This window comes from Setaria viridis, chromosome 2 (assembly GCF_005286985.2).
Source record: "Setaria viridis chromosome 2, Setaria_viridis_v4.0, whole genome shotgun sequence".
Classification (NCBI taxonomy): domain Eukaryota; kingdom Viridiplantae; phylum Streptophyta; class Magnoliopsida; order Poales; family Poaceae; genus Setaria; species Setaria viridis.
The window spans coordinates 34707492-34721224 of NC_048264.2; the positions used below are offsets into that span (position 1 = coordinate 34707492).

The following is a 13733-nucleotide window of genomic DNA, read 5'->3' on the forward strand; positions in this document are numbered from 1 at the left end:
GTTGACTTCGTCTGCGGGCTAGTTGCTCATTGCCTTAGCCCTCAGGGCTTGTTCGACTCTTGCAAGACGTTCCTCCTTGTCGGGGAGGACTTGATGTGTGGCTTCGGGGACCGTGAGCTGGTTGGCCTCTTCTGTGTTGTCTTCCCTCTGAGCTGCGGGTCTCTTTTTACGTTGTGGTGGCATCGTGGGCTGTTTAACGAGTTAGACCGTGGTGGGTGCCAAATGTTGGGGTCCTCCCATACAATAGTAAGAGTATTATGACGAACGAAGATAACGGTCGTTCAAACAAACGTTACAGTGGCTGTCCTATCGATGATTAATGCCCTCCCGGGGGGACGGTTCGTCTCCCTTTATAGAGTCATAAAGTTACATTTTCGCATCCCCGTTATACCCATACTCAACCACTACATCCTAAGAATATTCCGTACAAGACAGTAACTTGGTACCTATTCAAAACGTCGCTTTCACGGTAAAATTACATATCCAACCTCGTACTAGATTCTTATTACGGAGTCGTCTTGCTATTAAGCGGTTCCAGGGCCGTCTTGACTGTCTTCTTCCTTATTCATAAGCTTCGTTGAGACCGAGCAACCTTCTGTAGACTTCCCGCCTTCTTTGGTTGAAGTCAGCTAACTTCGACTTCTGGTCACGGAGTTTTTCCGAAGCCGAAACGCTGAGAGCTCCACGGGGGGTTTAACTTCGCGAGTCCTTGCCTGCAGAACAACAAAATGGACACCTTCGTGATAGTTAACTTCGGTCATTTATTAGCTTCGTAAAGGGGGAGGCGATGAGGTTAGGGTCGGTTAAGAGAAAGAGAGTCCCCGCCAGCGCCGTTCAGGGTGTGTTGTGGGGGCGGTCCCCAACAATACGAAAGCTTGTTGTTACCTGATTCAATCGCTGTGGAGATTGAAGTAGCCTGCATCTGAAAAACAAGCTCCGCAGAGAGGACAAAAGCAGACTGTCCAAATGCAGTTTCGGATTCTATAAGCACAAGGACATGCATTTTCCCTACATATTCTAGAAAAAATAATATTGTGCAATAAGATATAGTTATCAATAACGTTCTGAGCTTAATAACAAGATAAAAGTAGTAGTCTAGCAGATGTACTGCCAGTTTGCTTCATTTGTCTGAAGCAAAATGAAACAGATGAGGAAGACGGCAGGGGGAGCCCTCTACATCCTGCACAAGCCCTGCCTTCTCATAGTACTCAATACTATCCAACAATGTTTCCTCTATTTTCTTCATTGGTTTCCACCCTAGATTGTTGAGTTTCTGCGACACAAGCGGTGTCACTATAGAGTTAGGGTCCATATCACTGTCACTGCAGCAAATACATGTAAACCTTGTAAATCATAGCTAGCCATTTAAATTTCTGTCACCACATGCATATATGGTAAGAGATTCACCAGTTTACATAATTGTAGTTGGGGTGAGTCTTCTTGAGCAAGTTCACCAGATCCTTTGCGCTAATATGATGTGGCGCGCAGATGTATCTCCCAGCTGATTCCTCTTTCTCATATACCAGAAGCAAAGCATTAGCCACATCGCGGACATCAACTATGTGCCACGGAATGTTCTTCATTACCGTTGGACCTCCTGATCAAGCTAACGAAACTTCAGTGGTGTAGCATTTTTCCATATATTGTGCTTTTAACAGGATGAAGCACACAATTGTGCAGCACACCAGTAAAGGAATTAAAAAACAGCATTTGATTAATATTAGGGTAGTGTCAAGAAGTTTGTTTCTAAAGATATAGCATAGGCAAAAGCTTCACACAAGAAGGTAGCAAGCAAATCTTTTTTTTCCTTTCTTTTTGAAGGAGACATTTTTTTCTTTTTTATAAAAAATTATAAGGTAGGGAAACTTCTTACACATTGCACATGGGTAGAACATAGAGGTGCCCACGGCTTTAATCGGTCCCATAAATATGAACCCAAGATGATTAGTGCTACCGAAAAGAGAATTCCCTTCATGGTAATTTAGGTGAGTTAACTAATATTATCAATCTATTAAGCTAGTGTACACTAATCCCATCTCAAGAAACTAATGCAACCACATAGAAGTTTGTATTATTTGTCATTTCGTTATTACTGAATGCAAATAAGTGTCCTAATAAAAGATAAGAAAAACATCACACCTGTGATTAAAACTATAGTAACTAAAAAGAAAGTAGAAAACAACAGCAAATATAATGCAACCTTTTATATTGTATATGAGGAATTCATGGCTGACATTGACCACAGGCCGTAGGAGTGGGCCTAGTGCCATAGTAGGGCAAACAGTAACAACATTCAGTCCACTTTGCTCCGCATACTCCAAGGCTGTCTTTTCAGCAACAACCTTGGCAACCATATACCAGTCCTGCCAGTAGAACGAGGTACGGTTAGCCTTAAGTTAATTAATCTCGGTAGAAACAATAATTAGCCTTTGTGGTCGATTTTTATTTACAAAGCAAGTCTCTGCTTTTTTTCTTCGAGGAAAGCCTAAAATGGCACGAGGATTACTATGAGCCGACATCGTTCATCAGCTCTTAAGACTCCCGATCTGTCCCAAGTCCCAACACCACTAACCTCGTTCTCTTTGCAAAAGTCTATGTCCGACCAGCACTCCTCGTCCTTGGGCCTGTCTCGCGGCCACTTCGGGTTGAAATGGACAGCGGCCGTAGATGAAACCACGACAACTTTCCGAACATTGTTAGCTGAGCAAGCCTGGAGAATGTTCACGGTGCCTTGCACAGCAGGAGCCAGCACTTCCGACTGCATGGTTAAGGTAAACACTAAACAGTCAGATCCCCGTTGATGTTTAACCAGTAAAGTTCAGTAGGGCGCACGGATTACATTCCAGTAAAAATCTACAAGTTGCTTGATAGCATTGGGTCAGCGAGAGCGAAACCAATTGATATACTTGCCTCCGGATCAACAACCTTGTCCGTGGGCACCGGACAGGCGACGTGGAAGACCCCCCGGCACCCAGCGACCGCGGCGGCCAGCGCGCCGTGGTCGAGCACGTCGGCCTTGAGCAGCCGGAGGTTCTCCGAGGCCCCCTCCAACCGCCCCAGGTGGGCGTTCTTGGGATCACCTGAAACATATATATAGGCCCGCCGCCATTAGTCACCGGTTCCGGTCCGGCCCCAGAAATATATGTGCAGCGCACAGGCAGCCAGCAAACAGGGCCGCTCTCGGTCGAGATGAGGGTGCTTACACGGGTCGCGGACGGTGGCGTGCACGGCGTAGCCGCGGGAGAGGAGGAGCTTGACGAGCCACGAGGCGATGTACCCGCCGGCGCCCGTCACGCACACCTTCTCCGGGCTCCCGCCAGCGCCCTCCGTCTCCGCGCGCCCGGCCATCGTGTGACTCGTGTGTGTCCAACCCCTGCTGCTAAGCACTTCTTGCGCTCGGCCTCGATCGGCTTCTGCTAGCGGCCTAGCGCTGTGCCTGCGCTGAATGCTTTGCCCACGTACGCGTAAACCACGTATGTATAGAGCAGCTCACGCTCACGAGTGACTTGAGTGGCGGTTCGGTGCCGGCAAAGGTAGGATTATTAGTTTTATTTTTTGAAGCGGCAGCAGGATTATTAGTTTATTACCTAATGACCCTAGACAAATTGGTCACGTGCGGTGCGGAGACGGCCACCGCGCCATGTCCACAAGCTATCTGCTCCTCACGCTGGTGGATAATAACCTCCAAGTCCAAGGTGCCGTTGGGGTTGGGGACGAAACCAAGAACAGGCGTGCTCGCAGAGTATCTTTCCATGATTAGGACTGCCAATATCGGGCGCGTACAGTGCACTGTTCGTGGAGCATCTTTCCAGGAAAGGGATCCCTCGAAGAGGAGCACGTTGGTCCTTGGCGCTTGGCGGATAGCTTGGTTTCGTCCCCAACCCCAACGGCACCTTCCTCATTTTGCAATGGCGGCAGAGGCCAGAGGGCTATTCAGGATCAAGCAGTAGCAGTTGAGCTCGGGCGTGCGGGTTTGATCCGGGCTGGCCCAGCGGGCTAGCGGTATATGGCCCACCCGACTGCGTATGCATCTGGGTGATGAGACTGATGGGACTCAGACCATCGTGTTCGTTGACGGTGCAGGCAGCCAGGCACACGATGGCTAGCTGGCCATTAGATTTTATTTATTTATGACTACACTCGTAACATAACCTAGACTGCATTTAGTGGTAGCAAATCACAGGTTGGCAATGCGCAACAAATTAGTTCATGCTTTCCTAGCGCAGTGTGCTCCAGGAGCTGCAACCCACATGTTATCAGCACTGCAATAATGGAGGCAGCACTGGATACTGCAAATTTGCATCAAACGAGATGCGCTTTTGCATTGAGTTACGTGCAAACAAAAAAGCACAAGCTGATAGGAAAAAATGAACAGTTCATTTATACTTGTCTTCTCATTCCTGGTCCATGATTTTCGATTACACTTCTCTGTAGTATGTCCAAGGATATTTGAGATGGTTTCAGATAACAAGTAACTTTTCCTCTGACAGTGCGTCGTGGATTGATGATCTAGGTGGGAATACTCTGTAGATTGTTAAGCAGTGCCAAAGCGCATCACATCACATCATCTATGAGAGTACGTGGTTTTAGAGCTACCACTTTTGTTGTATACGAAAGCTTGTTGTTACCCGATTCAATCGCTGTGGAGATTGAAGTAGCCTGCATCTGAAAAACAAGCTCAGCAGAGAGGACAAAAGCAGACAGTCCAAACGCAGTTTCGGATTCTATAAGCACAAGGACATGCATTTTTCCAACATATTCTAGAAAAAATAATATTGTGCAATAAGATATAGTTATCAATAACGTTCTGAGCTTAATAACAAGATAAAAGTAGTAGTCTAGCAGATGTACTGCCAGTTTGCTTCATTTTTCTGAAGCAAAATGAAACAGATGAGGAAGACGGCAGGGGGAGCCCTCTACATCCTGCACAAGCCCTGCCTTCTCATAGTACTCAATACTATCCAACAATGTTTCCTCCATTTTCCTTGGTCTCCAGCCTAGATTCATTAGTTTCTCCGATGTAACTCGCGAGATTGCAGATTCATAGTCCGTGCCGTCGCTGCAGCAGCAGAGAGATGCAATTGTGAAGGTCGATGAGCTATAGACATTCACGTTCAAACAATACAATTGGGATGTCGTAGTCACCAGTTTACATAATTGTAGTTAGGGTAGGCCTTCTTCAACAAGTTCACCATGCCTTTTGTGGTGATCCAATCTGGTGCGCAGATGTATCTCCCAGATGATTCCACTTTCTCATATACCAGAAGCAGAGCATCAGCCACATCACGGACATCAACTATGTTCCATGGCACGTTTTTCATCACGCTAGGCCCTCCTGCAATCAAGGTAAAGGAATTTCAGTGCTGTTATGGAAACTACTGTACCGGAGCATGATTTTACGAGGGCGAGGTATATAATAGTACATAACAACAAAAAAATAGAAAACAAACTTAGCCCTTGTTTACTTCACCCCCAACTCCCAACTTTGGCACTATGCAAAAAGAAGATTCCCCATCACATCAAACTTACGGTACATGCATGGAGTACTAAATGTAGATGAAATTAAAAACTAATTGCACAGTTTTGTTGTACTTTGCGAGACGAATCTTTTGAGCCTAATTAGTCAATGTTTGGACAATAATTCACAAATACAAACGAAACGCTACAGTGTGCTACAGTGCCAGCACAGTAATTTGGCACCTCCCAATTTGGCCAACTAAACAAGGTCTTAGAATCTGATTTAACATCGAAGTTAGCAATTAAAAATTTTGCTTCCAATGATTGCCAATGTTGCAGCTGCTGAGAAGGCATAAGGCAAGACGAACATACAAAGGAGCGTGCATCATTACTGACTTGGCTAACCAGAAATCGGTTCCTACATTTAGCCAATTTCATCCTATCTCTTTTCTTTTGGGGCTATTACTTCCCACATCGTTTTCTTTTAGGATGTTCCTTTCCCCTATCAATTTTTTTTACTTACCACATTTATTGACTCATATTTTTACCAGAAATGTTGATTCAACATTCTCTCGGTGACTCAACTTTTTTTAATAGATTTTTTATTCAGAAATTTTACAAGAAATGTTGATTAAACAACATTTTTATATATTTATACTTAAAGGAAGAAGTATAATTTCTTTTTTGAGGTGACCATAGTAACTTAGCTAAGTAGTGTTGCACCACCAAGTAGCATGCCCCACTCTAATTCCTTTGAATGGTAATCGAATAAATAGAACCTTTTTTCAAATGAACGTTCAAAGGAGTAACCTTACTTTCACTATTCCCAATCTACTGACTCTGTTCTAACCACATCAAGTTGTGTAATTCTCCAGTCTACTGACTCTGAACCTAAGTTTCACAATCAAAGGATAGAACTAATAGAAACTAGCAGAAATATATACAGCCAACCTTTTATAATGTAGATGAGGAATTCACTCGTAGCATTGACTACCGGCTGCAGGAGTGGACCTAAAACGATACAAGGGCAAACTGTAACAACAGTTAGTCCATTCTTCTCTCTGTACTCCAATGCTGTCGTTTCAGCAATTGTCTTGGCAGCACTGTACCAGTCCTGCGAGCACAACATGGTTAGCAATGATAAAACACTAGTTATGTTATCAGCCAGAAAAGTAATTGCCTGGGCACATCTATTTAAAGAAACTGAAACAATATTACTAACCTCGTTCTTCATGCATAAATTTCTGTCTGACCAGCAACTCTCATCTTTCATTCTACCTTGGGGCCAACTCGGATTGAAATAAACAGCAGCAGTGGATGAAACCACAACAACTTTCTGAACATCATTCGCTGAGCAAGCCTGAAGAACACTCAGAGTGCCTTTGACGGCAGGAGCCAATACCTCTGACTGCATGGTTGAGCTCGACGTGTGTTTAAGCAGTAAAAAAACTTTTATACAACTATTGAGCAGTAAACCTCAATCGAACAGACGGTTCAAAATGCATCGATCTCTTGATAGGAGGGAACCAGTAGCAATAGGTGTCAACCCAATGTGATTCGAATTAATACTTGCCTCAGGGTCGAGGACCTTGTCCGCGGGCACAGGGGAGGCGACGTGGAAGACCCCCTGGCACCCGGCGACCGCGGCCGCCAGCGCGGCGCGGTCGAGCACGTCGGCCTTGAACAGGAGCAGTCTCTCCGGGGCCCCCTCCAGCCGCCGCAGGTGGGCGTTCTTGGGACCACCTGAAGCAGAGCCCGACGCCATGGTGCATATGAGTCCCTCCCAACTCCAGACACGTCACACGCGTCGGCCGATCAAGGCGAGGCAGAGACAGCGGCATGGGGTGGTGCATGCTTACTTGGGTCGCGGACGGTGGCGTGCACGGCGTAGCCGCGGGAGAGGAGGAGCTTCACGAGCCACGAGGCGACGTAGCCGCCGCCTCCGGTCACGCACACGCGCGGCGGCTGCGACGTCGTCGCCGACGACGCCATGCCGCTGCCTCAATTATTCTCGGTGCCTGTGAAGTCCACAAAGGATAAAAACTTAGGACATGGGCCTTCACAGAAAACTAGAGGCTCCTATTAATCCTGAAAGCCTATCCATCTGGGAGACCTTTGATCTTCTGATGTTGGAGATTCGTGCAGTCACCACTAGCCGCACGATCTCCATCTTGGTCACCACTAGCCGCACGATCTCCATCTTCCTCACGTGGCCAGCTTCTTCTTCTTCGCGCACCGCCGCCTCGTCTCGTGACTCGCCGCTGGGGTGAAAGCCGGGAGAAGTTTGCCGGAGGGGCAGGAGGTGGGCAGGGCAGCTCAGCGACGAGGTCACCACGGCCGCGGGCAGTGGCCCAAGGCTGGCGGTACTTAGGGTTAAGGGTTCGGGTGTCACACCTGATTTTAAAACAAAACTAAGTGATAGCTATATGCATACCAGGATCTACATACATATAGTGACATCATTAGTGAATAATAGGAACAGTATCACGAAAAAAGATACAAAAAGACTTAGACTATCGGAGAAACACAGCTTAAAACTTGGAAACGAAGGCTCCAAACTTCACAGGTATTCGACTGGGGTTGCGTACGCCTAGAACTCAGCATCATCTTCATAGCAACTTTATAGCAGCTCTTCTTCTGAGTAGCAGTAAGCAAGGGTGAGTATACTTATAGTTGGTACTCAGCAAGACCACGGGAACTAACCGGAATAACGATTTAATCCATCTTTAAATTTAATTAATCATGTGAGGGTCTAGGCCGCTCTTAATCGTGAGCACGGCTGATATATCAGTTTACACTCTGCAAAGGTTGTACATCTTTACCCACAAGTCACGTAAAAGTTCAAAGAACTTTGGACCCAACCATACAGTGCTAGCTAGGCACCATACCACAATTCCGAGGTGTGATTGCATAGGGACGCTACGGGGCCTTTACAAAGATTCCCTAGTAAGTGGTAACCCGCTAAGGTTTCCGGATCAGTAGCAGGGCATAAACCCTCAATAGTGGGTACAGTATCTTAGCAAAGCCCACATCCCAAGAGGACCGAGTTATACCCCATCTGCTGCCACCCCTCTTGCCCTTTCGGTAAGGTTACCCCAGACTAAGGTCTCTAATTAATTAGCCAAGACCAGAGCCATGATAGTTATTGTGGTTGTACTGTTTTCCTAGGTGGTTCTCCATGTTCCAATAAACATTATCATGATATTGTGAATAAAGCACAGGTAGAAGGATGGTTAGGGATACTTTCCTTTCTCCAACGTAAAGCTACTCTTACTGCTCTTCAGATCTTACTTTCTTGAAAGTCTTAACCTTCAAAGTTTCCGAGCAGCAATCCTTCTAATCGAACCAAACATCAGCAACAAACAAACAAACAAGTGCAACTAAGAACAATACACCACAACAAAAGAAAGACTTTAAAATAGAGTACTAAGGGATAAGGCTCAATCTAAGGTCACGCAAACGGAGGAAACGCTGAGATCGGAACTATCGAGAAATTTGATGTATCAAAGAAATAAAAATAATATATGCTTGATCCATTTTAATTAAATAAAATATGGACATAGGTTATTTCAGAGAAATATCCTATTTGGAATTAAACAAGTTACATTTAATTATTGAAAACGCGGTAAACTTAATTATATTTTATCTGTAAATATTCAAGTACGTATTATGCCAATTTAACAATTAACTTTAGAAACTCAGAGCATATATAAGAGATCTAATCGAATAACATTCAACTAAACATATTATTATTGAAAATGCATTTATAATATCATTAAGCATCTTAACTTTATTTATGAAAACGATGTATAATCTAGATATCTTTTATTTAGAAAAGTTAGTTATAATTAGGAATTAATCAAACCTTAGTTTATGAAAATCGGGATAGAACCTACTTGCTTTTATTTACAAAACAAATTGAATAATAATTAATCAAATTAATATTGATTATGAAAAATCGGTGTAAATCCTACTTAAATTCTTATTAGGAAAAGGCATTTAAATAAGCATTATCAAATTAATATTAAATTTATTTTCAAAGACATGTAATGTTGTACAACATCACTACTAACTTGTATTTTATGTTGTTACGAATCTAACGCAACTTGAACGGATTAAAACAGAGCGAAAACGTGGAATCTACTGACTAAACAAGGTTCTAAGGACCTAAACAAGATTAACCGTAGATCTCAGGGGTTAGCAAAGAAGATTACCGACACAGAGAACAGAGCTCGCGAAAAGCTGAAAGATCAGGGTTAGATCTGAAAAAAGCCACGGCATCGATTAGATTGAGAGATACTGAAAAGTTCAAGGGGTTATCTGAATTTTTTTCAAGGCACAAAGATTATAGAAGGAATTACACAGATGGTCAGGGGCTTCACGGCAAAACGACCTTATCTCTTCTTCCATCTCCCGATTGCATCCGGTCGACCTGACAGAACCGTCGGAGGGGATCCCGGCGGTGCCTTCGGCCGGGGCTAGGGGCGCGGTTGCAGTTGCGGTGCAGGCAGCGCCGGCGTGGCAGGTGGCGCGGGCGACGGCGGCGCAACGCGGCCAGGGAAGCAGCACGAGGCGGCGGCGGCCGGAGTGGAGGCGTGGGATTTGGCCGGCAGCGGAGCTTTGATGGCGGCGGCTCGGTGGCGTAAGGAGGCGAGGGAAGCGGGGGAAAGAGCTCCAGTGGCGGCGGGGCATCCATTTATAGGGACGGAGGAGGGAGCGGAGGAGGCGCAGTAGAGGAGAAGTAAAGGGGCGGTGGCCGCCCATAACTGGCGGCGATGGTGGAGCGGCCGTTTCTGGTGGGGAGATGATGCAGCGGCCGTTGGTAAGAGGAAGCGGAGGAGATGGCGTGTGCGTGTGCGCGGGAAAAGGGAAGGCTCGCGGCGCCGGGGACCCGAAGGGGCGCCGGGGAGGGCGAGCGACGCCGGTGTGCTGAGGGGGGCGGCGCGGTTGGAGCAGGGGAACGGGCGGCCGGAGGTTGAAGAAGCTCCCGACATGCGGGCCCGCCCTAGCAGCGAAAGGGAGAGAGAAAGGAGATGGGCTGAACCGGTGGGAGGAGTGGAGAGTTGGGCCGTGCAAGTTGGGCCGCACAAGTTGGGCCGGCGTGAAGGAATGAGACGCTGGGCCGGTGCGAGGTGGAAGGAGGCCGGCCAGCTAGGTTGATGTGGGTCGGGCCCAAGGCTCGGCCCAAAAGGATTTTCCCTTTTTTTCCAAGTAATAAGTCTCGTGAAAGAAAATCCAGAGAAAATCCGGATAACTCATTTAATTCACGAAAAATACTCTTAAAATCCCAAAACTTCTAGGAAAATTCTTAGAGACAATTTGGGATACAAGAAATCCAAATAAATATTTGGAGCTTATAAAAAGGATTTTAGAACCATTCAAAAAAATTGGATTAAGCTCAAGAAAAAGGAGAATAAATTTCAGAAAAAACTGAAAATTCTCAGAAGAACTTGGACAACGTCTAAACATATTTTAAAACTTTTTCACTCATGAAGCACCAAGATGCATCGGCATGAATGCACAGATAGAGAACAACAACCTTATTAAATTCCGAATAACAAATAATTATTTTTCCTATACTAAATTTCCTGTAAAGAAAATAAATGCCAGAAAAAATTTTAAATTATAGAAAATTATTGTTTAATTATTCCTTTTAATAATATCTTGAAATTTGAAAATTTCAGGGTATGACATCGGGTTCGGGGTGGGGGTGGGGGGGGGGAGAAGGAAGGGAGAGAAGCTTAGTGGGCCAGAGGTGAACTGAAAGTTCGTTGCTCTATCAGGATAGGAGCCCCCTATTAATCACCCTACCTAATCACATGGTTTAGCCCTCCACAATCGAAACTACAGCTTCGGGTCGGTCGTGGCAGAAATCTACAATTTTTTGTATCTTGTTCCAAAAGATTACAACTTTCTTACTGCTAACTAGGGTGGCTAACAAGCCAGTTCGCCTCATTATGGTTCGGCTCGGCCTGTTAAAGCAAACGAGCTGAAAATAGAGTTTGGTTCGGTTCGTTTGAAAAGATCGAGTCGGCTCATTTGGCTCACAAAACTGAGCATTGTTCAACATTAATGTTAATATAAAATAAGATATTAATCAAAATATAATAAATTAAGTATGTTTATAATATCTAAAAGTATAAGTAACGAAAATAAGTAACACAAATTAATGAATTATGATGACACAGACGTTTCGAGATTCAAAATTGGCTTAATTAGTACTTATTTGACTTAACTCCAATCCTAAGTTTATTTTAGTCTAATAATATTAATATTAATATATTAATAAAATAAAAGTTTGGTATTATTATTTTTACCGAGCCTAATGAACCAATCGAACGGTCCATAAACAGTTTGTTAAAAAAACAAGCTGAAATGAAGGTGGATACTGTAGCAGAACTTTTGATGATTCTTGGATCGTTCGTTTGCAGGTGGACGGATCTCGTGTTACCGTGACATTCGTATAGTGTAGAACAATATTTTTGGTACAGTCAAATCAGTATAGTATTTTTTGCTGCAGCGATAATTCGCGTCATGCTACTGTTCACATAGACTCAGTTTACTGTGCATTTAGTAACTTTGCTTCAGCAAGTCAAAGAAGCCGGACCGACCACGACACCATCATGTCCCTTGTTCTTGTACTAGGCGAAGTAAAGCGTGTCAGGGGGATTTGGCGCTCCCACGGCAGCCATCCCTTGGGGTCCAGCACGTCGGAGATGTCAGACTGCATGAAGATCACGCGGAGTACTCCTTCCACGGCCGAGGCCGAGGTACATCTGCACAGTTCCCTTATGGCGTGAGCGGGATCGTGGTCGGCCATCACCGTGCAGAACTGGAAGCAGAAACAATTGGTGTTGACGCTCTCTCGCGCACCGTGGTAGTGGTCTCCCACGTGAGGAGGGTGCAGATGTCGCGGCCATAGTGTTAAATTTTTAAATTTATTTGAATTTTAAAACATTTAGTACAAAATCACTGTCGGAGGGAGGGAGGGGGCACGAGCCCCTCGTCTTCTCTGCCACTATATGCAGTGCGCAGTGGTACAACACGGGTTAATCCGACTCCAAGAAGCGTTACTGGATGTCCTTATTTTTCCTCAGGCCCACCATGTTCTCGATGCAAAGATCACAAGCGATGAACCCCTGCCGTGAACGGCTGTGTGTTTAAGATGTGGGCACAATATTGCAGAGGAGAATACAAACGTGAACATGAGATGATTCAGTTAACCTATGGTGTGGACATGACAGATTTTTCCAACAAAAACGTAGAATTTGGTGGAAAAGCTAAACCCTAAACCCTCATGTCTGGCCACGTAGTCGTAGATTGACTGCTGTGCACATGGTTGTGTCGTAATCGGGGTGTTGACATTAACGGCCATCTCTTACATAAGCTCTAAGACCCCTACTCTTACAGGTATTGAGCAGCAAGGTTGCGGCCGGCGTGGTGGCGCCCTTGCATTGCCGTTCGTGCAGAGGGTTCGGAAGGAGGAGTGAGTTTACGTACAGGTTCCCGACGCGGACTGGGAATGGTGTAAGGTGAGGCAACAGGGAGGAAGCTAGTGGCGCTCATGGAGGTTACAGGGCACCCCCTTCCGGAGATCTCTTTTACGGTGCACAATACTACCAGGTGGTAGTATAGAGTATAGACTGTTTTTTAGTATGGGTAAAATTGTAATTAGTACTACGTATATTATTATTCGGATTTTTTTTTCCACGCCATTTTTCCGAGGGCACGCTGCGCCACCGCCGCCCGCGTGCCGCACCGCCAGTCGCGCTGCCACCGCCGCACGCCGCCCCGCCCGTACGCAAGCACCTCTGCTCATGGCAGCAGTTCTTCATCAAACCTCTCCTTCACTGTTGTGACAGACAAGAAGGTACGTGTGTCGCAGCAGTTCTAAATTGAAAATTTGACATGCAGGAATACATGATCAAGGAGGTATGCGTAGTGGTTTGATCTTGTTCTAATATGGTCCTGTAAATGGTAGGTGTACGAGGATCAATTGAGAGGGATCATCTGCTACAGAGATGAGAACGGGGAGATGATCTGCGAAGGGTATGACGAAGGCCCCAGGCTCGGAATCAGGTTGCCGGAGAAGGCCTGCTTCCCATGGTGAGCATCTGAATATTCTGCATTTTGGTTCTTGGTGTGTTGGCAAGGTTGAGAAAAAGGGTGATCTGTTCTCTGATACGGTTGAATCTTTGTTCTGATACAAATGATCCTCATGCTGTGATTTATGAAACTGCAGGCCTGTGGGAATTCAGGTCACTGATTTCATCCAG

The 13733-nt window shown here is 45.5% G+C and overlaps 2 protein-coding genes across 3 annotated transcripts; both read right to left on the reverse strand.

The window, feature by feature from the left end:
* Positions 1-266: 266 nt before the first annotated feature.
* LOC117845614 (cinnamoyl-CoA reductase 1) lies at positions 267-3530 on the reverse strand. Its single transcript, XM_034726679.2, has 6 exons — positions 3204-3530; positions 2911-3080; positions 2573-2758; positions 2201-2363; positions 1408-1597; positions 267-1322 (listed from the first exon to the last, which is right to left on the reverse strand). The coding sequence occupies exons 1-6, from the start codon at positions 3346-3348 to the stop codon at positions 1121-1123; spliced, it is 1056 nt and encodes a 351-aa protein (XP_034582570.1). The 5' UTR covers positions 3349-3530; the 3' UTR covers positions 267-1120.
* A 1260-nt stretch (positions 3531-4790) lies between these two features.
* On the reverse strand, positions 4791-7489 carry LOC117845615 (cinnamoyl-CoA reductase 1). 2 transcript variants are annotated; one of them, XM_072291473.1, is made up of 6 exons: positions 7317-7489; positions 7027-7200; positions 6680-6861; positions 6409-6571; positions 5146-5335; positions 4791-5059 (listed from the first exon to the last, which is right to left on the reverse strand). In XM_072291473.1, the coding sequence occupies exons 1-6, from the start codon at positions 7447-7449 to the stop codon at positions 4864-4866; spliced, it is 1038 nt and encodes a 345-aa protein (XP_072147574.1). In that variant the 5' UTR covers positions 7450-7489; the 3' UTR covers positions 4791-4863. The 2 variants fall into 2 exon arrangements, with proteins under 2 accessions (XP_072147574.1, XP_034582571.1); XM_034726680.2 differs by having other exon boundaries at positions 6680-6865; positions 7031-7200; positions 7317-7488.
* Between the last annotated feature and the right edge of the window lie 6244 nt (positions 7490-13733).

Coding starts and splice junctions, on each gene's coding strand:
- LOC117845614 (XM_034726679.2), bottom strand. CDS start 3,348: ATGGCCGGGCGCGCGGAGACGGAGGGCGCTGGCGGGAGCCCGGAGAAG. Junction 1,598..2,200: donor CCTCATATACAATATAAAAG/GTTGCATTATAT, acceptor TAGCTTGATCAG/GAGGTCCAACGGTAATGAAG. Junction 1,323..1,407: donor AACTACAATTATGTAAACTG/GTGAATCTCTTA, acceptor TATTTGCTGCAG/TGACAGTGATATGGACCCTA.
- LOC117845615 (XM_072291473.1), bottom strand. CDS start 7,449: ATGGCGTCGTCGGCGACGACGTCGCAGCCGCCGCGCGTGTGCGTGACC. Junction 7,201..7,316: donor CGCCACCGTCCGCGACCCAA/GTAAGCATGCAC, acceptor GCTCTGCTTCAG/GTGGTCCCAAGAACGCCCAC. Junction 6,862..7,026: donor GGTCCTCGACCCTGAGGCAA/GTATTAATTCGA, acceptor CCATGCAGTCAG/AGGTATTGGCTCCTGCCGTC.